At 40.3% G+C, this 23,421-nt stretch overlaps 2 protein-coding genes across 13 annotated transcripts in view; one reads left to right on the top strand and one right to left on the bottom strand.

Annotated features, from left to right (window-relative positions):
* The window catches only part of arhgap44a (Rho GTPase activating protein 44a), a 283,281-nt gene extending 277,484 nt beyond the window's left edge, over nt 1–5,797 (top strand). For 6 of the 7 annotated variants that reach the window (XM_073025913.1, XM_073025911.1, XM_073025912.1 and 3 more), the window contains one exon: nt 4,150–5,797. In XM_073025913.1, coding sequence (XP_072882014.1) covers nt 4,150–4,301 — 152 coding nt within the window. In that variant the 3' untranslated portion in view covers nt 4,302–5,797. The remainder of the gene's footprint in view (nt 1–4,149) is intronic. The other variant, XM_073025914.1, reaches the window with a different exon arrangement.
* Nucleotides 5,798–17,860: 12,063 nt separating this feature from the next.
* The window catches only part of tex47 (testis expressed 47), a 60,233-nt gene continuing 54,672 nt past the window's right edge, over nt 17,861–23,421 (bottom strand). For 4 of the 6 annotated variants that reach the window (XM_073025924.1, XM_073025920.1, XM_073025919.1 and 1 more), the window contains one exon: nt 17,861–21,693. In XM_073025924.1, the coding sequence (XP_072882025.1) occupies nt 21,563–21,693 (131 nt within the window). In that variant the 3' untranslated portion in view covers nt 17,861–21,562. The remainder of the gene's footprint in view (nt 21,694–23,421) is intronic. The other 2 variants (XM_073025923.1, XM_073025921.1) reach the window with 1 other exon arrangement.

Here is a 23,421-nt window from a genome sequence, read left to right on the forward strand (position 1 = left end):
GCATGGCTTGATGTTGTCACAGAGTTCACAAGCATATATATTAATGATTCCTGCTCCTCTCTAAGTGTTCTTACTTTCTCCCCTTTACGACCACGCAATGTACTTGAATGAAACCTTTTGATCACATGGCTTACTTATTAAATGTAACCTTGTTTTATTTGTATGATCTATTTTGCCCTGTTCCATTTTCATTATTATAATTTATAAGGGATGTCATGATATTGCAGCGAGCAGTTAATATCACACACTGTGAAATTAGCTATTGTTACATTTTCCCCATTTTGAGCCACCGTGTAGGATTTAAAGATGAACAAAGCTTACGCTTTCCTTTTAGAGAAAGTTAAACCCTCATATGATTCTATCTCAATTGAAACATGGGGGAAAGGTGTAAGGATTTAATAAATCTTGCCATAAGCAATGCTATAAAAATAAAATGCCCATCTTGTTAGCATTAATGACATAACTTAGATTTAGGGTTACCATTGCACTCTGTACACGTTTGGAGATTAGTCTGTTTTTAAAGCGATAAAGTGGCAGAAGGCAACCTGCCTGTGGAGAATTAGAAGCTTCAGCCTATCTTGAACTGAAGACGGTGCTAACACTGAATTCCGTTTGGGTCTCTCAACCATATTGCACATCTCCGGATTATTCAGACTTGACTTCTTTATGTGGTATAAGACACGTTGAATTATTTAGGATTTAATAAGCACTCTATTCAAAACTTATATTTACATTTATACTGGCACTTAAATAGGTGAGGTATTAGAAAGATACAGGCTTAACGTGGGCAAAAGTCACTGCGCTCTTTAAGAAGAGAGGGAGGGAGAAGGAAGGAAATTATAGGCCTTCAGTGGCTGGGAGGATGTTGGAGTCAATTATTAAGGATAAGGATTCAGGATAATTAGAGGTGCATGTAAAGTAGGCCAAAGTCAGCATGGTTTCCTTATGGGGAAATCTTGCGTGAAAAATCTTTTGGAATTCTTTGAGGAAATAACAGGAGGGGTAGACACGGGAGAGTCAATGGAAGTTGTTTACTTGGATTTTCAGAAGGCCTTTCTCAAGGTGCCACATATGAGGCTGCTTAACAAGATAAGGGCCCATGGTATTACAGGAAAAATACCAGCAAGGATAGAAGATTGGCTGACTAGCAGGAGGCAGAGAGTGGGGAAAAAAAGGAATCCTTTTCTGGTTGGCTACCAGCGACTAATTTTGCAGGGGTGACTGTTGGGTCCGCTTCTTTTCATGTGTTATATGTCAGTGATTGGGATGAAGGAACTGATGGCATTGTGGCCATGTATGCGGACATCGCACGGATAGGTGGAAGGACAAATAGTGTTAAGGAAGCAGGGAGTCTCCAGAAGGACCTGGACAGATTGGGAGAATGGACAAAGAAGTGGCAGATGGAATATAGTGCAGGGAAGTGTATGGTCATACACTTTGGTAGAAGGAATAAAGGCATAGAGAGTTTTCTAAATAGGGAGAAAATTCAAAATTCAGAGGTGTAAAGGGACTTGGGAGTCCTTGTGCAGGATTCCCTAAAGGTTTATTTGCAGGTTGTGTCCGTGGTAAGGAAGGTAAGTGCGATGTTAGCATTCATTTTGAGAGGACTAGAGCATCAGAGCAAGGATGTGATGTTGAGGCATTATAAACCATTGGTCAAACCACACGTGGGGTATTGTGAGAAATTTTGGGTCCCTTATCTAGAAAAGATGTACTGACATTGGAAAGGAGGTTCACAAGAATGAAAGGGTTAACGTACAAGGAACCTTTGATGCTCTGGGCCTGTACTCACTGGAATTTAGAAGAATGAGTGGGGCTCTCATTGAAACCTATTGAAAGGTCTGAATAGAGTGGATGCAGGGAGAATGTTTAGTACATTGGGTGTGTCTAAGGACCAGAGGGTACAACATCAGAATAGAGGGATATCCATTTGGAACAGAGATCAGGAGGCTTTTTTTTAGCCAGAGGTAGCAAATCTGTGGAACTAATTGCCACAGATAGATGTGGAGGCCAAGTCATTGAGTGTATTTAAAGCGGAAGTTGGTAGGTTCTTGATTAGTCAGGGCATCAAAGGCTACAGGGAGGGGGCAGGAAAATGGGGTTGAGAGGGATTATGGGTCAGCAGAGCAGACTGACTGGCTGAATGGCCTAAGTCTGCTCCTGCGTTTTATTGTCTTATGTGCTAAAAGGGTCAGTATGATTACGGTGGGCAAGTGATTCAATGATAAATCATTTATTCCATACACACAATCATTTTCTGAGGAATCATGATGCTAAATGTTCTGTCTGTCATTCTCTTCTTCATTTTTGTGTGCAGTCAAAGGCTGCCTTGAACTCCACTATGAGATGATCAGAGGCGTAGATAGAGTGGACAGCCAGCACTTTATTCCCAGGATGAAATTAGCTAATATGAGGGGGCATAATTTTAAGGTGAATGGAAGAATGAATCGGGGAAATATACTGCAGTCCGAGTTAGATCGTTTACAGGGAGCATGGTGGATGTATAGAATCCACTGCAGGGTGGCAGTAGATGCAGATATGTTAGGAACATTTAAGGGACTCATGGATGAACAAAATCTAGAAGGCTATGCAGGAGGGAAGGGTTAGATTGATCTTGGAGTGATAATGTGTTGAAATGTCTGTACTCTGCTGTACTGTTCATGTATGGTGATGTACATTTCTAGTTCACAAACTTAAGATGCTGTTCACTCCTTGGGAGCAATTAGCTAAGGAATGATGTATTAATGTGCAAAATGATGGCTGCACTGCAGATCTCACTTGATTATACATATATTATTAATATACAGACTTAATTTTATTTTAGTTCACTACCTGTGATTTTTGTTTCATGTGTTTAGGGGCAAAGTCTTAAGGACACGAGATGAATGTAGAAAGCTGTTGCAGCTTAATACCTGCTCAGTCTTTCGATGGGTATCACAAGAGACTGAAAGTTAGAAGATGAAGGTCCAGGTAGATCAGGTTGGAATAGGAAACTGTGATGCAGTCCACGTGCAGGATATGGAAGCAAGCAGAGTTCACAAAATGACTACAAAGCTGAAATAAAAACCAAAGAAATCCAGGCACACGCAGGAAATTAAAGGAAGGTCAATATTTTGAGTGAAGGTATTATTTCATCAGTAAAGGCCAACCCCAAACATTAACTTGCAATGCAAGCCTACCTTTATTTCAGTAGCTGAAAGACTGTATGCGATCACAGATTTACACAGAAAGGAACCGATTACAACTCAGGTAAATGTGACCGTTCATTGGTTTAGCCTCAGCTGGAGCACTCTACTCATTCTGGGCAGCACAATCAGGAAGAATGTCAAAGCCCTGGAAAGTGTCAGAAGAAACAATAACTCGAATGATGGCTTCCCTTACATGAAGAGAGATTGATGAAGCAATGAGAGTTCTTAGAGGAATGAAGATTGGAATGAGATTTGGTAAAGGTGTAAAAACGATGGAGAGTTTTAAGTGAATATTGCTTCCATTGGCAGGTAGTGTTGGAGTCAGATTTAAGGCAAGTGTGCTCTGTTAGGATGGGAAGTGAAAGGAAATTCAGTTGAAAAGGAAGTAGGTTAAATAGCCCTAAGTGATGAGAACATGAAGAGCCTGGAACTAGTTAGACAACTCTCTCACCATTGGCAGAGGTAAAATAGCCAATTAGGCATATTTTTAAAAGAATACAAGGGGTTAATAAAAGCAAGTGTTTCTTTTTTCGACCTTAATTAGAAATAAGATTCCAGTGGAACTTGTATGGTGATAATGATATAGTATGAATTTAATTTAATTTAGTTTCTTTAAATGATTGTTTAATAATTAATTGAAACACAACGACCTTTCTGATTTAATTGTGTATACAATAGGTTTGTGCAAAACTGAGAACTGCTCAGTAAACTGATGGAGAAGAACAAAATTATATTTATCAGCTCTGGGGCAAAAAAGAGGGGCAGGATTGGCAGGCTCCAGAGTCAGTGGCAAAATTCAAATACCTAAGCACCAGTACAGAAATTGTCAGATCACCATATTGTGACATCCCTATTATTTGTCACAAGCTACTGGCACTAACAAGGATGTTTAATGGAATGTCTTTAATCTGTGTTTACTCTAAGGATTGACTTGTATTGTTGCTCTTTCCACTGCTTACAGATATGGGCGATCCTGACTCCTCTTTTGTACAGTCAGTAGAGGTGTATGACATGCTCTACACTGAACCTTCAGACCAAATGTGCACAAACTCTGTTGCAGACTTTAGAGTAAGAGCAGATTCCGATGAGGAGTCAGAAAGTACTGTCCTATGACATAAGAACACTTCATTTGTGGGACTCCGGCTGTACATACATTATATCTAGAGGATGATGGACATCTCTCCGCATATTACTGCAAGAAAAGCTGCTTCCATTAACTATGGGAATGGATAAATCTGTTTTGGTTGGGTAATGGTTGTCAGCCCTTAAAACACAATTTTGTTGACTGGGATCAGTGTTTTCTTTTTTATACTTTTTATTTAGACTTAATGAATCATCTTTCTTATTAAAAAAAAACTTGGCCTTTGAACCTTACACTTAATTTGATTCCTGTATTTTCAGAATTTTATAATACCTAATAAAAATGCCATATCAACCAGCAATGCTCTCAGACTAGGTATTTATGTCTCCCATGTGCGAGGAGATTGCCTTTATGGAAATGGTAGTTTGAGCTTCCACATTTAATTGCCCCAGAGGGAATGGATTCCTGCAACCAGGAGGTCAGAATCTTGAGTTTAAAATTCCTCCCATCAACAGAAGAAATGTCCTTTCCATTGTTCATTGGAATGAGCTGATTCTTTAAGCAAATAGTTAGGTGAGCCAAAAAAAATGTAAATTAATTAATGAAGAGAGAAATTATCAAAATTTAAAATCTTGTCTGAAGAAACCTTCAGTGCCCAAGAGATGGAGAAGGTACACTCAGGATAAGTCGACAAGCACTGTTTGTAAGCTATTGAACTGTTCTAATGCATATCTATGGCACAAGCCAGTCAAAGATTTTGACCCCTGCAGTTACGCAATACAGAGTTGCAAACAAAATCTATTTCTAAAAGTGATGATTCACACAAAATGAAAACAAGACTTTATTTTCATTATAATAGAAATTATAAAAGGAAATATAATTCCACGTCCTGTTGTACACAACCTAGTATTTGTTTATATCATTCAGAGGAGAAATACTTTAAATGCAACAATATAGTTTAAATTTGTATAATATGTGCACAAAACCTGACAGTTGCCAATTATTCTGAAAGTAATTTTATCCAGAGAAAGAGGAATAAAGTTATCATTATTGTACTTAAGTCTGTATGTGGATGATGACTATTACAATGGATTGTTGTGGCTGTAAAACTTTAATTGTTATCATGCCAGAATACCTTGTATGAATAGAATTTAATTAATGTCCATGTAAATGTTGTATTAAAAATATACTGTGTATTTAAGGGAATGGGACTAGACTGGCAATTGGTTATGTGGTGATTGCCTTTGTAATGTACAGGGTCTAATACATTGCTCAGTGCAGTGACATTTTAAATGGTCATAAGGAGTGTAGAGTTATGAGAACATAATATATCTGTTATATAAACACTTGTTTCATGCATTATGTTTCACTGAAAAAAATATATAACTATAGTGCTTTAAAATACAACTCTTGAAATTAGAGGGCTTAGTGGCAATGTCTGAGAAATAGTGCTGATTCCCTCATCTGTGGTTTCTTGTCTAAAACCTGAAGAAAAACTGAACTGAAAATAAAGTAAAATATTATAAAATGTAGAGCGGACTTGATGTGTTCTGAAGGAAAACGTTTCAATTTCATATCAGCAAAAAAAATAAAACCTACACCTTGACAAAATATAAATCATTCCAGTTATCGTGTAAATGCGTAAGAAGTTACAGAGAGCATTGCTTTTCCCTAATGTAAGATGAAACAGTTAAGATTCATGGTGGAGCTCAGTAGGATACTGTGGGATGGGAGAAGTGGCAGTAGTTGTTGTGGTTGCTGCTTTAGCAGAGATTAATTTAATGCAAGTCCTTTCATAAATTTAAAATCCATGTTTTCAAGAACAATCTTAATGCCACTAAGCCAGTAAGTAAGATGAAGAAACCTGCTGTGTTTCAGTCCTGCCCTTGTAGGTTTTAAAATTTGTCCATGCATAATCAAAAAGATTCTGGCTCACCAACTGCTCATACAAGATGTTTGTTTGACCATTTCTAGGGTAAACTCATTAACTGCAAGCTGACTAATATTTCCTTGATGAAATTGAGTAATGGTTCTAATCTCTGATATGGCTTTCATCCCCTTTGCCTCCAATGACACTGGGAACTAGTCAGATCTGAAGGACCACTTCAGCTGCTATTAGAGTGTGAAGATTAAGTGGAAATTTGACAGCAGCAAATAAATCAGGATTGCTCTACAAGATCAGAGACTCTTTGCTATGATGATTCAATAATTTATGACTCTAAGTAAGGCATGCTCTGTTGGCATACTCTTTGGTAGCTAATGAAGATCCATTTCCTCAGCACTCCTGTCTAAATATCTGTATCTTATTAACCAACCAATTTAAAAAATTTATTTTGGATACAAAGCTATTGCTTTCAAATGAAAAGTATGGTCTTTCTTATCAACCACCATACCATTATACTTCTTTCAGAATATTTAGCATTGAAAAGCAACCTTTTAGACATTGTAAATTTACCTTTCTTACTCCAGGTTAGGTTGTCTTACCAACCTCTCTTCCTCAATGTCTATTCACTGTCACAGAGTCTATTCACTCCGCTGTTCCACATGTGGAGACCTGCCAATTTTGAATCACTGGCTTAAATCCCAGCTCAATGTCCAAAATCTGTATACTGATGTTAAATAGAAGCTCAAAGGCACATTACATTCACACAGAGCACTGTATGTTTATCTAGGACCATCAATGGCCCTATCAATCCTGTGATAATTGCAGAGAGTGATTTGTGGTATTTTTGACATGACATGCTGCTTCTGTAGTTGTACGTTAAGCTGGATCTCGCTGACTAGGAACAGAATCAACAGCGTTTAGATCTTTAAGTCGCATTCAAAATCCAGGACCATGAAATGTACCGTTAGTAGGACGTGGATTTGCTGACAGATTCAAAGCACAAAACTGTGCAAGTTCAGTGCTTATCTCTAGTACCCTACATGCTGGCATTTAGAAGAAGTCAAGTTGTTGAAATTCCGCAGGACTACACTAGGGAATTGCTCCTTGGACCCTGTCCTAGTTTAGAACCAACACAGGATTTGAGGTCCCATGGGGTGTTCAGTTTTGTTCACGCTACCATAGGACAAATGCTATTAAACTGGAAAGTGTGTAGAAAACATTTACAAGGATGTTAGCTGGAGTTGAGGGACTGAGTTATAGGGAAAGATTGGACAGGCTAAGACTTATTCCTTGGATCATAGCAGACTGAGAGGAGATCTTATAAAGTTGTAGAAAATCATGAGTGACATTGATAGGGTAAGTGCATTCAGTCTTTTTCCTGGGGCTGGAGAATCAGGGACTAGAGGGCATAGGTTTAAAGTCAGAAAGGAAAGATTTAATAGGAATGTGAGAGGCAATTCTTCTATACAAAGATGGGAAGTAAGTGGAGTGAGCTGCCAGAGGAAGGGTTGAGGCGAGTACAATAATAACTTTAAAAGCAATTAGGTGAATGGATTGGAGAGGTTTAGGTTATAGGCCAAACGCTGGTAAATGGGGCACTTTGGTCACTATGGACCAGTTAGGCCAAAGGGCCAGTTTCCATGCTATTTGACACTATGAACTTTATGGTTTCAATTGTGGGGATTGGATTGTGAAAGAACAGGAAATGGAATTTCCTATTATTTTGCTGTAGTTTTATTTAATTTTTTAATTGATGTATTTTAGATCTCTATTAATTTCATTTTTACAATATTTTTGATCAGTCACTGTGACTTCAATTGTTCAAAAATGATTTTGCCATTTAAAACCAATTAAAAAACTATCCACTTATATGGCTGGTGACACTAATAGAAGGGTTTGCCAGCTATTACATTTTGTCAGTGTATTTCGGAAGCAGGATTTCCTCATTGTGCTAAGGGCACACCTCTAGAGTCCAGGATGTCTCTGGTGAGTGAGGTTAGCATTTTACGTTGAGCTCTGGTTAAGGACAGACACAGGAAAGCACTTCAAGATGTGAGACTGAGCCAGCAAGATCTGGCTTATTGTAAATTGTACAGTTAGTTGATGAAGGTCCCAGAACAATATGAATTATTTTCTGGCTGTGGAAATGCTTTATTAAAAGAAATTACCAACATCTATCTTGATGGTTTGTAAATATTAGGCTGAATATTTCAAAGCTTCATTAGCTCTTTAATGGCACACATTGCACACTTTTAAGGGGATGCATATTTTACAGATATTAGTTCCAGACACAGAGGAAAATTTCCAACTGTTTTACATTGAAAACAAATTAGTGAAAACCTGTAAAGTCATCTGCAGCCTCACACATGCTGTAGTATTGCAAATAAACTTCCAGTTCATATCACTGAGCTTAAAGTAATTGGCAGCAATTGATCTAATCTTTAACTGCAACCTTTAGCACTGTTGTAAATTTATCTTGATCACACTTTCTTGTCATGTTATCATGCAGAGTCCTGTTGATTGCATTGTAATCTTGCACAAGTTGAAAAGTCATTCTTAAAACGTTTTTAATGTGCACTATTAGGTTGGGTTCTTATTGAAACCCACCAAGTATTGAAAAGCCTGGATAGAGTGGACAGGGGAGAGTCTAGGACCAGAGGGCACAACCTCAGAATGCAAGGATGCCCCTTTAGAACAGAGACGAGGAGGAATATCTTTATCCAGAGGGTGGAAAAACGCTGCAATTCATTGCCACAGACAGCTGTGCAGGCCAAGTCATTAGGTATATTTATAGTGGAGATTGATAGATTCTTGATTAGTAAGGACTTTAAAGGTTATGGGGAAATGACAGGAGAATGGGTTAGAGAGGGAGAATAAATTGGCCAGTTTTGAACGGCAGTGCAGACTCAGTGGACCAAATGACATAATTCTGCTCCCCTGTCTAATGGTCTTATGTAGCCAAATAGAGGAGGCAGTATAATTAGAGGTTGACTGTGTCACTGTACATTGTATTGTTCTGCAACAATGCTTCTGCTACCAATCAGAATCAGGTTTAATATCACTGGCATATATCGCAAAATGTGTTATGCGGCAGCAGTACATTGCCATACATAATGATACAGATCTGTAAGTTACAGTAAGTATATGTATATTAAAAAGTTAACTAAATAGTTCAATAAGAGAAAAAAATTAATGAGTTAGTGTCAATGCGTTCAATATCCATTCAGAATTCTGCTGGCAGAGGGAAAGAATCACTGAGTGTGTTCAGGCTCCTGTACCTCCTCCCTGAGGGTAGCAATGAGAAGAGGGCATGGCCTGGGTGATGGGGTCCAAATGATTTATGTCGCCTTGTTGAGGCATCGCTCCTTGAAGATGTCCTGGATGCTGGGGAGGCTAATGGTCATGATGGAGCTGACTGAGTTCACAACTTTCGGCAGCTTATTTTGATCCTGTGCGCTGCCCTGCCCCCATGCCAGATGGTGGTGCAGAGGTTAGAATGCTCTCCATGGTACATCACAGTACAGTTGGAACTGGATCTGCAACCCTATTTAGCAATGTACTCAAGACTGCAGATGTTGGAATCTGGAGCAGCATACAAAATGCTGGAGTTGCTCAGCAAATCGGGAAACAAGGCAGTGAGGTGTCTCAGCCCAAAGTGTTGCCTATCTATTTCCTTCCGTAGATGCTGCCTGACCCACTGAGTCTCTGCTGTGTTTTGTGAGCTTGTACAAAATTCAGTATCATTTCAAAGATAATTAATGAAAGCTGGAGCAATCTTATGCAAAGCTCATATTTCTACTTATGGAATATATGTCATTTTGTATATTCATATAAGGTGCTATTTATTATATTGGTTGACCTAGATTTCACAGTGGTAATGATGGTGAAACTACTGGGGTACAGATAATGTTGATTTTATTACTCTGTGCACCAAGTAGCTACTCTGGAAAGATGTGCTGGATTGTTAGCAGAAATGGCTACTATAAATAACTGCTCCTAGTGGAAGTAGGTGCTAAGAGAATCACAGAGGGTGGGGAAGGTTAGGGGACATTTGTGAGAGATAGGTTGTATGGATCGCTTTGGCCAACACAGACTCGATGGACAGAACAGTCTTCATTTACATCATAAGGAAGTGAGCTACAGAGCTGGCAATATCAGTTGTCATGTGATGCATATTTCAGCCTCCTGCAACGTAAACTTTAGTTCACAGATGATGGCTGTTACAACATAGCAAACATTACAATATGTTGTTTTCTCCATTTAAGCACAATTTCTGGAAACTTTAGATACTTCAAAACACAACAGCAAACAACCCATAAATGGCAACGAGGATTCTCTCCCAGAGGTGCTCAATGCCCTTTATATTCATTTTGACTGACAGAACATGCACCCTCACAAGCCCCCACAACCCCCCTCCCCCGTGACCCTGTGATCATTGTAAGACCATCCTTCAAGAGGTTAAATCCACTGAAAGCATTTGGCCCAGATGGTAGACCTGGCCGAGTATTTGAAGATCTGAGCTGCTGTGTTTACTGACACCTTGAAATTCTCGCTTTGGTTGTCTGAAGCAGGCATCAGTCATACTGATGAGCAAGAAGAACTTGATAACCTGCCTTATCAACTATCACCCAGTAGCACTGATGTCAACCATGAGGAAGTGTTTTGAAAGGTTGGGCTTGAAGCATATGACTTATATGAACAAATCAAAATGGTAAACACGAGAAAACCTGCACATACTGGAAATCTAAAGCAGCACACACATGAAAATAGTAGGCTCATTTAGAGTCTCAGGAGGCTGCGTGGATACAGAATTGGCTTGTCCATAGAAGACAGTAGGTGGTAATTGATGGAGAGTATTCTGCTCAGGGGTCCGTGACCAGTGGTGTTCCGCTGGGATATGTTCTAGGACCCCTGCCCTTTGTGATTTTTACAAATGACTTGAATGAGGAAGTGTAAGGCTAGGATAATAAGTTTGTAGATAACATAAAAGTTTCTGGATAGTGAGCAAGTTTGTTGTAGGTTGCAATGGGACATTGACCAAACACAGACCTGGGCTGAGAAGCGGCAGATGGAAATCAGCCCAGAAAAGTATGAAATCATTCATTTTGGAATGACAAATTTGATGGCAGAATACAGAATTAATGACAGGATTCTTGGCAGTGTGGAGAATCAGAGAGATCCTGCGGTCGACCAAGTTTCTGCTCAAGTTGGAAGAGTAGATATGCAGGCATACATTGTGTTGGCCTTCCTTAGTTGGAGGATTGAGTTTAAGAGCCATGAGGTAATGTTGCAGCTCTCTTCTTCTTCTTCAGTTGACCAACGGAATCCGATGACGGCGTCCACCCCTTTAACAGTGATGACTGTACAGTCCCATCCTGGACCTACAAGTTGCAGCTCTATAACACCCTGGTTAGACCACACTTAGAATGTTGCGTTCAGTTCTGGTTGCCTCATTATAGGAAGGATGTGGAAGTTTTAGAGTGGGTGCAGAGGATATTTGCCATGATGATGCCTGGACTAGAAGACAAGTCTAATGAAGACAGGTTGAATGAACTAGGCTTTTCTCTTTGGAGCAAGAGGATGAGAGATGATTTGATAGAGGTGTACAAGATGAGAAGAGGCATAGATAGAGAGCCAGAGACTTTTTTTCCCAGGGTGAAATTGCCTAATGATGTGACTGGAGGAAAGAATAGGGGGTGATGTCAGAGCAAACACGAGGAAATCTGCAGATGCTGGAAATTCAAACAACACGCACAAAATGCTGGTGGAACACAACAGGCCAGGCAGCATCTATAAGGAGAAGCACTATTGACGTTTCGGGCCAAGACCCTTCGTCAGGACTAACTGAAGGCGAAGATACTAAGAGATTTGAAAGTAGTGGGGGGAGGGGGAAATGCGAAATGATAGGAGAAGACCGGAGGGGGTGGGATGAAGCTAAGAGCTGGAAAGGTGATTGGCGAAAGTGATACAGAGCTGGAGAAGGGAAAGGATCATGGGACGGGAGGCCTTGGGAGAAAGAAAGGGGGAGTGGGGGGAGCACCAGAGGGAGATGGAGAACAGGCAGAGAGAGAGAAAAAAAAACAACTAATTATGTCAGGGATGGGGTAAGAAGGGGAGGACGGGCATTAACGGAAGTTAGAGAAGTCAATGTTCATGCCATCAGGTTGGAGGCTACCCAGCCAGTATATAAGGTGTTGTTCCTCCAACCTGAGTGTGGCTTCATCTTGATAGTAGAGGAGGCCATGGATAGACATATCAGAATTGGAATGGGACGTGTCTGCCTGTAAATGCCTACAAGAAAATGCATCTCAAAGTAGCATATGATATCATATACATAATAAATTCACTTTGAACTTTAAACTCAGCTGATTGAACAGCATCTGTGAGGAGAAAAGAACTGTCAATGCTTGGGTCCTAATCCCAGCATCTTGACTCGCAACACAACTCTGGAATTCAGTGGAACCTGCTTATACACATTCCACTCAGTGTGTGCTCAAAGTAACAAGTGCATTTTGGGGAATGTTCCTCGTGTTAAAATAATGCTTTCTTTAATGATTATTCCCACAGGGAGCATAAAAATGGGACTCCACGTGGCCAGGCATCTCTGGGAAGCTAGATGATCGTGGGGGCAGGAGAGAAAAAAAACATGAAGGTGAAGATCCCAAACCATTCTCTGCCCCATTCCTGACTGCTCGATATTCATCTACAATGGGGATCGTACCTTTAGGGGGGTTGATATTTTTTCTGTAGACATAAGAGCTTACAGATGCTAGAATCTGGATGGTTTCTGCACAGCAAAGTGACAGCAACTGTTCCTGATGGAAGTCACAGATATCATAATGTTTACTAAACATGCTAACAACACAGTTCACTTGCTGTTAACTGCACAGGGTCCTCTTTACCTATTGGTGATATGGGAATGTACTTTCCACAGGTAACAAAAATGTAGATACCAGTAAGACCTCCCCCTTTGTATAGAATACACACCTTAATTAAACATAAATATTCCCTCACATGTTCCAGAACATTAATTAATATACATTGATGAATCATACCTATATTTAAGTGATATTACCAGACAAACTATTGGAAACACTGATACTTAGAATGATAAGACTTGCAGTTACATGGTGTTCTCTCACACTGAATGCACATTCCTCAGATTACTTGACACAAGTGATTTCTATGGTTGTTTAGTTTAACAACAATCTAAAAATGGGACCTGAGTCAAAGTTGCAAGTGGGCAGATTTACAGATAGGATAATGCAGATTCATAAATATTAAGGGATGTGGGTTTAATGCTGCTCACAATATTTTAACGTGGCAAAACAAAGGGTGAAGTTCAGTTTCTTGGGAAGTATGCCATAAGTCGGTAAGAATTAACTGCATTTGTCCTTTCAAACCAAACTTAACCAGCAGATGGCAGTGCTATCTGCTCACCCATTCTGAAGAGGTTGTTCAAAATTCTGTTTACAGCAGTGACAATCATTGCAATAATCTGCCTATCTTAGAACATGGACATTTAGTTTGAGTGGGAGAAATGAGTAAATCTGCAGAAGGGTTACTTTTAATTATTCCTGTAAACAGCTGCAATTCCCAAAGAGCTTTTACTTTTTATTGGTCCACAGTAGTAACATCATTGAGCGATGTCAGTAATGGAACCATTGCTTCTGACTCAGATAGCGGTGAGTGCCAGACTCATTAGAGAAACTAAATATTTTGAGCTTTCTTTGCAGGATGTGCAAATGCTGGACTATTGAAGATGACCTCTTTCAAATCTATTGCTAACAATTGCAGATAAATGCAACAGCCAGGCAGAGTTAATGTAACTGGGTAATTTCCTCTGTCCATTAGACTAAAAGACCATAAGACACAGGGATCATTGGATCTCTTCCACCATTCAGTCATGGTTGATTCATTATTCCTTCTCAAACCCATTCACTTGCCATCTCCATCTAAAATTGACACCCTAATCAAGAACATATCAACTTCCTCTTTGAAAATAGCCAAATTGGCCTCCATACGCCACCTGCGACAATTAATTCCACAGATTCACCACCCACTGGCTAAAGAAATAAGAAATTCTCCCTTACCTCGGTTCCAAAGAGGCAGTACCCTCTGCTTCTCCTACTAATGGAAACATCCTCTCCATGTTCACTCTATCCATGCCTTTCAATATTTGGTAAGTTTCCATGTAATCCCATCCTCATCCTTCTAAACTCCTGTGACTATAGACCAAGAGCAATCAAGTACTCCTTATACAGTATGTTAACCCCTTATTTCCTGGGATCATTGTTTTTTTTAAATAAATTTTTTAAATTGAATTTTCAAATAGGTTACAGAAAGAAAAAAAATTATCAACCCTTCCCCCCCCCCCCCCCTTAACATATCCCTATAGAAACAAAAAGAGAAGAAAAAAGAAAGAAAGAAAGAAAGAAAGAATGCCTGGCTACCAGAAGATCCCCACATGCTCCATGGAGTTCATAATAGCTTTAATATGTATATTTATTTATTTCCCCAGATAACCAGTAATTTTATCTTCAGAGCACCTATATATTTAATCCTATCTTTTGTAAATAAGGGCACCAAATTTTCAGAAATATTTCATATTTATCTCTTAAATTATAAGTAATTTTTTCAAGTGGAATGCAGCTAAAAATTTCATTCTTCCAATGATCTATACTTAAGTGTGAACCTGGGATCATTGTTGTAAGCCTTCTCTGGACCTTCTCCAATGCCAGCACAGCCTTCTTTAGATCTGGAGCCAAATCTGCTCACAATACTCCGAGTGTGGTCTGACCAATGCCTTATAAAGCCTCAGCATTATGCCCTCACTTTATATTCTAGTCCTATTGAAATGAATGCTAACATTGCATTCGCCTTCCTCACTACCAATCAAATCAATCTCAGGAGTCCCAAGTTCCCCTGCACCTCCGATTTCTGAATTCTCTCCGTTTAGAAAATAGTCTTTATTTCTTCTACCAATATGAATGACATCACACTTCCCTACACTGTATTCCATCTTCCACTCCTTCACCCATTCTCCCAACCTATCCAAGCATTACTGCAGACTCACCACTTCCTCAACACTACCTACCCCTTCACCTATCTCTGTATCTTCCACAAACTTCAATGGTACAATTTAAAGGTTCAAAGGTACAATTTGATGTCAGAGAAATGCATACAATATACATCCTGAAATGCTTTTTCTTCACAAACTTTGCCACAAAGCCATCAATTCCATCATCCATTTTGTTAACATATATTGTGAAAAACAGTGAATCCAAAGGAATCGCTGAGAACACCACTAGTCAACAACAGCCAATCTGAAAAGACCCCCTTTATTCCCACTCTTTGCCTTTTGCCAGACAACCAATCCTCTATCCATGCTACTACATTAACTGTAATGCCAAGGACTCCTATTTTTATTTTGTTTACTAGCCTCATGTGTTGCACCTTGTCATCGGCCTTCTAAATATCCAAGTAAACAACACTGATCTGACTCTCCTTTGTCTATCCTAGTTGCTAATTCCTCAAAGAATTCTGACAGATTTGTCAGTCAAGCATGGTGGCCTCCCTACTTAAGAGACCACTTTATGCACACAGTTTATATGCCATTATCTTCTACCTACTGCATTCTCCACAACAAATAAATCTGCCCTATCAGAGAGTCTACCCTATCAGTGAGTTACACAAGGGCGGAGGAGTTAGACTTGGTGCATACCTTGTAGAGAGACGTCGGAGTCAGTGTGCAAAAGCGGAAAGCAATCTAAGAGTGAAATGCAGTCTAAGAGCGAGCGATTGCCTTGGTCGCTTTTCTGGTGATCGCAAGACCCTGTTGAACCTTGGTAACCTGGAATGCTGCAAGTCTGGTTCATTGGTTTATTGGCAGGGCCGATGGTGGGGGAGCGGCGTGGCCTTGGTTGTAGAGGAGAGTAGGCCTCATGCCGTGGTGTTGCTTGGTGCAGCAACACAGGAGAGATGACGCCGGAGGCGGTGTGGTGCTGCCTTCCATTGTTCACTGGGCAGAAGACAAGCTGGATTGTGTTTGTCTGCAGGTGACTGGGTGCTTGCTCTTGCCAACAACATCCACGGACTCAGGGACTTGTGCTATATTATGTATTTTTTGTATAACTGTTATGTTTACTGCTATATTATATCTTCTATTCGTGCCGTGCACTATGTAGGACTGCTGGTACTATGTTTGCACCCTGGCTGTTTCTTTTGCCTGTATTCACCAGTGTTTGTGTACAGTTGAATAACAACTAAACTTGAATATGATGTTCCTTAACCAATGGTATTTCCACTTATTAGCCAATCACTTACCATAGTGAAATCTTGTGTGCAAAATGGCATCAAGAAATGTGATAACTGGTTTCCCTAAAGTTGTGAAAGGTAGATTATGAGTGCAAAGTCTTTGTTTAAAGGTTGTACTAAAAGAAATAGACATGCCACTTCAAACCACTTTGGTTTAACATCTTAATGCAAGTTTAGCCTAAATACATTTTCAAAGTAAATTCCTAACTAAATTCCACCATGGACAGTTCCAAGCCCGGTTGCAAAAGGAGGGTTGGGCATGGGGCTGCATCCCCATCCTGTAAGATGCCAACAGAAGCTTTGAAGGTCTCATTCCTAAGAGAGGAAAGATCTTCGCCTGGAAGACATATGAAGTTTCATGATGAAAGCTGAAGCCACGGGGCCAACCAATCTTCAGTTGGCCCAGGACAGAGGACTCTGCTGAGCTGCTGTCAGGTGCCTATGGCTCAGTAAGGATGATGACCTTAAGAAGAAGAAGAAATGAATAACTGTGTGGCTTCATGCCTCATTTGATCCCAACACTACTTGGTTAAAATTTGTATGCCTAAATGCCTTTATTGCTTCACTCCTCTCCTTCAATGCAAATCAAATACGGTTCAATAGGAATGTCTTCCTAATCCATCTATCCAGAAAGATCACACAATTCCCCCACCAGCCTTTGCTATTTTTAGCAGAGTGGTTTAGATAAGGTAACTAATAATGTAAAAAAAAGTGGACAATTCCATGTGAATAGTGTAAGCATTCAACTATTTCAGTCGTGCTGTGTAATCTCACCTTGGTGTGCCGATTGTCGACAGATGGAGGGTAGAGAGGATGGCTAGCAGCCTACAGTGTTGATGAAAATGATAACTTATAAATTATCTATAAGATAACCTTCCAATATACGGCAAGGTGCCATGAAGGAATTACAATTTCATAGTACAAAAATTGGTTTTCCTGCAGAATGGAGGAATGTTGGCATACCTGGAAGACATGCACAAAAGTGACTGGAGATCAATCAGTAGCTTTAGCTCATGCTGTGCAGTTACAAAAACAGGGTCTTTGGGAGGCAGCAAACTTTAAATATGAAAACCACCAAAATGTCCTCAATGAACCAAGTGCTAAATGCTGGCCTGGGAGATTTGTATTTCGACTTCAAGTCTGCTTCAGGCCATATCTCTCACTCCACTCTGTTGCTTGCCTGTAAACGGAGCCCAACAGTGTAGCTTAGCCCTGAAGAGAATCCAGAGCAATACACAGGGTAATGAGTCTCTTTGAACTTGTGTCTGATTTGACCTAGCGTGTGATTGCCAAATGATTACACTCATTTGAATGTAGTTCTTTACTGCTGAATAGGAAGATAAGTAATTTTTTGTTCTTAATTTAATATCTTTAATGATTTATACGGGATTTCATGTTCAAAGGTTCATTTATACCAAACGGTACAACTCTGAAATTCTTCTACTCTGGATAGCCACAAAACCAAGAAAGAAAAAGAATGGCAGCACAATCATCAACCACCAAATCCCTCCAACCCTGCACAAAAAATCCAAACAAAAATGGAACAAGCACAGCAGTCCCCAAATCCCCACCTGCACACACAAAAAAATGAAAAAGTTCAGCTGAAAACCAGAGAATACAAAATCTATAACACTGAAAAAGTCTATAGTCCAAGTCCACATCCAAGATGCAGAAAACCTGGGCAACATTCTCTGAGCACAGTGGCAGGCTCTCTCCTCTCAAGGTGCAGAGCAAATTCCAGTAGTCAAAAGGCACGCAGCCAGCACTGACCCTCCACATTCGCCTCGACGTTTCAAACTCCATCGTTGCTTTGATCGGGCAACAGTGAAAGCTACAATCGGTGAAATGGAGAGGAACAATGGCTTGCACCCCGTCCCGCAGCCTTCTTGCCATGAAGTTCGCGCATGGTGCCTCTGTCTCCTGGAAACCTCTTGGAGACTGCAGAGTGCTGAAACGATCTCCAAAAGTCTGCATACACCTCTTGCTTCAATCTCCCTTATTGCTTTTAAAGGAGAGCAATGGAAGTTTTAATTGGCAAAATGGAGTCAAAGGTCAGACCTTGCCACGTCCCGCAGCCTGCCCGTGCTCACCACCTCTGCCTCGCAGAATCCTCTCCGAGACTGAAGAGCGCTGGAACACCCAGACAATCTCCAAACTGCAAATTACAGGCTCCAACAGCTCCAGAATTACACTCAAGATGAAAAACAAATGTAAAAGATACAAAAGAAGTGAAATATATGGTGTTATGATCTATTAGGATGTTGAGTATAGTACGCAGGCAACATCTTGACCAGAAATCTTGATTCTTGATGCTCTTGATTAATTTTACTCTTATTAACTTTTAAAATATTTTTCTTTAACTTATTGATATCAAATTTAATAGTTCTTAAATGCCTCTAAATGTTAGCAATCATAGAATCTCTACAAATATGTTTACATTACACCCAATATTATCTTAATTTTCTTTTCATAACAATTCTTGGAATACATTGCATTTCTTGAGAACACTATCATAAAACAAAACTTAAATATCACTCTTTCTGTGAATGAGGAAAGTGCCCATATTTTCACAAGCTCCATTACTTTCTTTTGGCAGGTAGTAAATGCTCTGGTGTTGGCCATACAAGTTCTGGAAAAGGAGCATATTTACATTAGAAAGCAATGATTCATTATATCATACATTATTAAGCTAATGGTGTATAATCTTTTCTCTTCTCTCTTGCTACTGGATGAAAGTAGAAGTGATCCTATGCACAAAGTTTAACATAAAATAAGATTACAATCAGGTTAAAAGATACCTGTCAACAGATAAATCAAATAATAGGAATGCTGTTTTAGTTGGTATGGGCCTGTTCTTTTTTCTTAGAAAATGTTCCCATTGGAAATCAAACCATATTGTTAACAGGTTGTCCAAAAGCGAACAGTCATCATTTTAAAGTTATGTCAAATGCCCACTCTGTCACCATGTCTAAATGTGATTCTTGCATTATACTGATGATGGTCCAATGAATGGTAGGAGATGGGGAGAGGTAAGCCAGTGCCATGTGGCTGTGTGCCACATCCTGGCAGGGAAGAAACATTTGAAAGCAAATCATCCCTAACATGACTGCATTGAAAGAAGATTGGGAGCAGATGGTGTGCTTGCCTGGTCAGCAGAGGAAATGGCTTTAAAATAACAAACAGTTTATTTATTGCATTGTAAATCAATGCAAGATTCACTTCACTGGAGCTCTGTTATAGAACATCTATTATTTAGTAGTGAGGATCTATAGATGACATATTCTGAGATAATTTGAATTGATTACAATTAACTCTAATGATATGAATGTTGAAAACTGGAAGTGATGAGTATTTTGGTAGGCTCACAGTAGTTTACATGTGTTTAAGCACTGATTTTAAAAACATTTTTATATAATTCTCTGAGTTTGGAAACCAGCTCTAAAATGTAAAGCTACCAACTTTTGTGTCTTTAAATGCATCAGTACTAACTTTCAGTAAAAATGGAGGATTTTTGATTAGTTGGCACTGAAAATTGTCTCAAAAATTAAACTTTGGATATTCAGGGAAATATGGTGCAGCTGAACTGAATGCAATGAGTAATTACAGTCAGTCGGTGCTGTCAGCTGTGTCAAACAATAAGGTCTGTGCTCTGCAAGAGGAAAAACCATTTGAAAAGCTAATTCTGAAAGGACATCCGTAGTTTCTGAATATAAAGATACTCCCTTTTAGCCTGTAATCACCACCATTCATTGAGCCCTTGCATCATTATAGCCAAACATCAGAGGCCTTGTTGTGAAATGCTCTAAGTGAGGGTTTCTGGTTCGTGGCAGCTGCCTGGTAAGCAAACAATTGTGAATCTTCTATTAAATCTTTAAAGCAAATCACTATTATCCCTGTTTTGTTGCCACCTCCCACTTGCGCCGTCCGCTTCCTGCTGGGACAGTCTGGGCTCGTGATTATACCCTCACTGCCATCAATACCGTTGTTTCTCTGCTGACGGAAGCACGCCAGCTGCAATAGTTGGAGCTTCTTGCCCAGTTTTGCTTTCCACATTGAGCTTTTTTGTAAAAGAGCCAATGGAACATCAAGCACAGGCTTTGAGCTCTGTGGACTTCCCTGGTAGCAGCTTGAACTGGGTGCACAGTGAAAGAACCCTACTACAATAACAGTATCGATAATGGATTCGACGTAATCCTCTAAGTACACTCAGTGGCCACTTTATCAGGAACAGAGGGTATGTTCATTAACTTCTGCTGCGGCAGCCCATCCACTTCAAGGTTTGACATGCTGTGCATTCAGAGATGCTCTTCTGTCCGCCACTGTTATTAACTGTGTGTTATTTGAATGAATGCCTGGCCATTCTCCTCTGGCCTCTCTCATTAACAAGGTGTTTTTACCCACAGACCTGCCATTCACTGGGCGTTTTATTTTCGCACCATTCTCTATAAATTCTAGAGACTGCTGTACATGAAAATCCCAGAAAATCAACAGTTTCTGAAATACTCTAACCACCCCTGTCTGGCACCAACTATCACTCCACAGTCAAAGTCACTTCCTCCTTCTGATGATTGGTCTGAACAACAACTGAACCTCTTGATCATGTCTCCATGCTTTTATGCATTGAGTTGATGCCACATGATTGGTTGATCATATATTTGCATTAATGAGCAGGTGTACAGTTGTACCTAATAAAGTGGCCACTGAGTGTATGTTACAACAGCAGCTCAAGATTTTGCATATGCTTAATATTTTATGTTAAACCTCATTACTGTCATTAATACACTATTACTTCAATATGCAAAATTAAGATCTTCAAAAACTGAATTAAAAGGTGGGGACAGGGAAAGGGAGCTAGCTGGGGGGTAATAAGGGAAGTCAGGTTAGTGGGAAAGGCCAAGGGCTGGAGAGAGAAAGGAATCTGATAGGAGCGGAGAGTGGACCATACAAGAAAGGGGAGGAGGAGGTGACCCAGGGGGATGTGGTAAGCAACTGAGGAGAGGTAGGAGGTCAGGGTGGGGAATAGAGGAAGAGGGATGGGAAAAATTTATTTACCGGATGGAGAAATCGATATTCATGCCATCAGGTTGGAGGCTACCAGACAGAATATAAGGTGTTGCCTGTCCACCCTGAGGGTGACTTCATCTCGACACAAGAGGGAGCCATGGACTGACACATCAGAACAGAAATGGAAATTAAAATGTTTGGACAACAGGATGTCCCACCTGTGACGGATAATGTGGACTCGGTCAACAAAGCAGTCCCACAATTTACGACCATTCCAGGTCCTCCTTCTTTAAACAACAGGGTTTCTCTTCCTCCAGAATTGACACTACCCTCACCCACATCTCCTCTATTTCCTGAACATCTGCACTCACCCCATCTGCCCACCACCTTAACAGTGATAAGTTCCTCTTGTCCTTACCTACCAACCCATCAGCCTCCATATCCAGCACATTATCTTCCACAACTTCCGCCATCTCCAAAGGGATCCTACCACTAAATATATCTTTACTTATCCCCCAGCTCCGCTTACCACAGGGATCACTCCCTCCGCAATTCCCTTGTCTATTTGTCCCTCTCTACTAACCTTCTTCCCTGCAGTTATCCCTGTAGGCAGCCTAGGTGCTACATCTGTCCACCTCCTACCTCACCTCCATTCAGGACCCAAGGCAGTCCTTCTAGGTGAGGCAATACTTCACCAGCAAATCGGCTGGGGTCATCCATTGATTCAGGTGCTCTTGATGTTGGTGAAACCTGTCATAAATTGGGAGATCACTTCGTTGAGCACCTCGGCACCATCTGCCACAAGCAAGACTTCCCAGTGACCAAACATCTTAACTCCAATTCTCATTCCCCTTCCTTTATTCCCCACTCTGACCTCTTATCTCTTTTCACCTGCATATTACTTTCCCCTGGGTCCCCTTCTTCCTTTTCTCCAATGGCCAACTCTCTGCTCTTATCAGATTCTTCCTCCTCCTGCACTTGATCTTTCCCACCCACCTGGCTTCACCTATCACCTTCCAGCGAGCCTCCTTCCCCTCTCCCCCACCATTTTATATTGGCATCTTCCACCTTCCTTCTCAGTCCTGAAGAAGGGCCTCAGCCCAAAATGTCGACTATCTATTCATTTCCATAAAAGCTGCCTAACCTGCTGAGTTCCTCCAGCATTTTTTTTGTATTGCTGAGGTAGATGGGACTAGGCAGATGATCAGGTCTGCATAGACTAGATGGGCCAAATGGCCTGCATGGTAGTACTCTATGACTTTATAAACCACTCACTGAAGTGTTCATGCATTATGGATTTGTAACTGGTAAAATAATTAAGTTTTTAAAAGCTAAATCTGAAGCAAATTTTGTGCAGAAGAAACCTTACCTACATTTGTTTTACATTAATGATTATTTTCCCCAGTAGAACCATAGAACATTACAGCACAGAAACAGGCCCTTCGGCCCTTCTTGACTGTGCTGAACCATTTTTCTGTCTAGTCCCACTGACCTGCAACTGGACTATATCCCTCCATACCCCTCTCATCCATGTACCTGTCCAAGTTTTTCTTAAATGTCAAAAGTGAGCCCGCATTTACCACTTCAACTGGCAGCTCATTCCACACTCCCGGCACTCTGTGTGAAGAAGCCCCCCCCCCCCCCAATGTTCCCTTTAAACTTTTCCCCCTTCACCCTTAACCCATGTCCTCTGGTTTTTTTCTCCCCTAGCCTCAGTGGAAAAATCCTGCTTGCATTCACTTTATCTATACCCATCATAATTTTATATACCTCTATCAAATCTCGCCTCATTCTTCTACGCTCCAGGGAATAAAGTCCTAACCTATTCAACCTTTCTCTGTAATTCAGTTTCTCAACTCCCGGCAACATCCTTGTAAACCTTCTCTGCACTCTTTCAACATTATTAATATCCTTCCTGTAATTAGGTGGCCAAAACTGCTCACACT

This window comes from Hemitrygon akajei, chromosome 22 (assembly GCF_048418815.1).
Source record: "Hemitrygon akajei chromosome 22, sHemAka1.3, whole genome shotgun sequence".
Taxonomy (NCBI): domain Eukaryota; kingdom Metazoa; phylum Chordata; class Chondrichthyes; order Myliobatiformes; family Dasyatidae; genus Hemitrygon; species Hemitrygon akajei.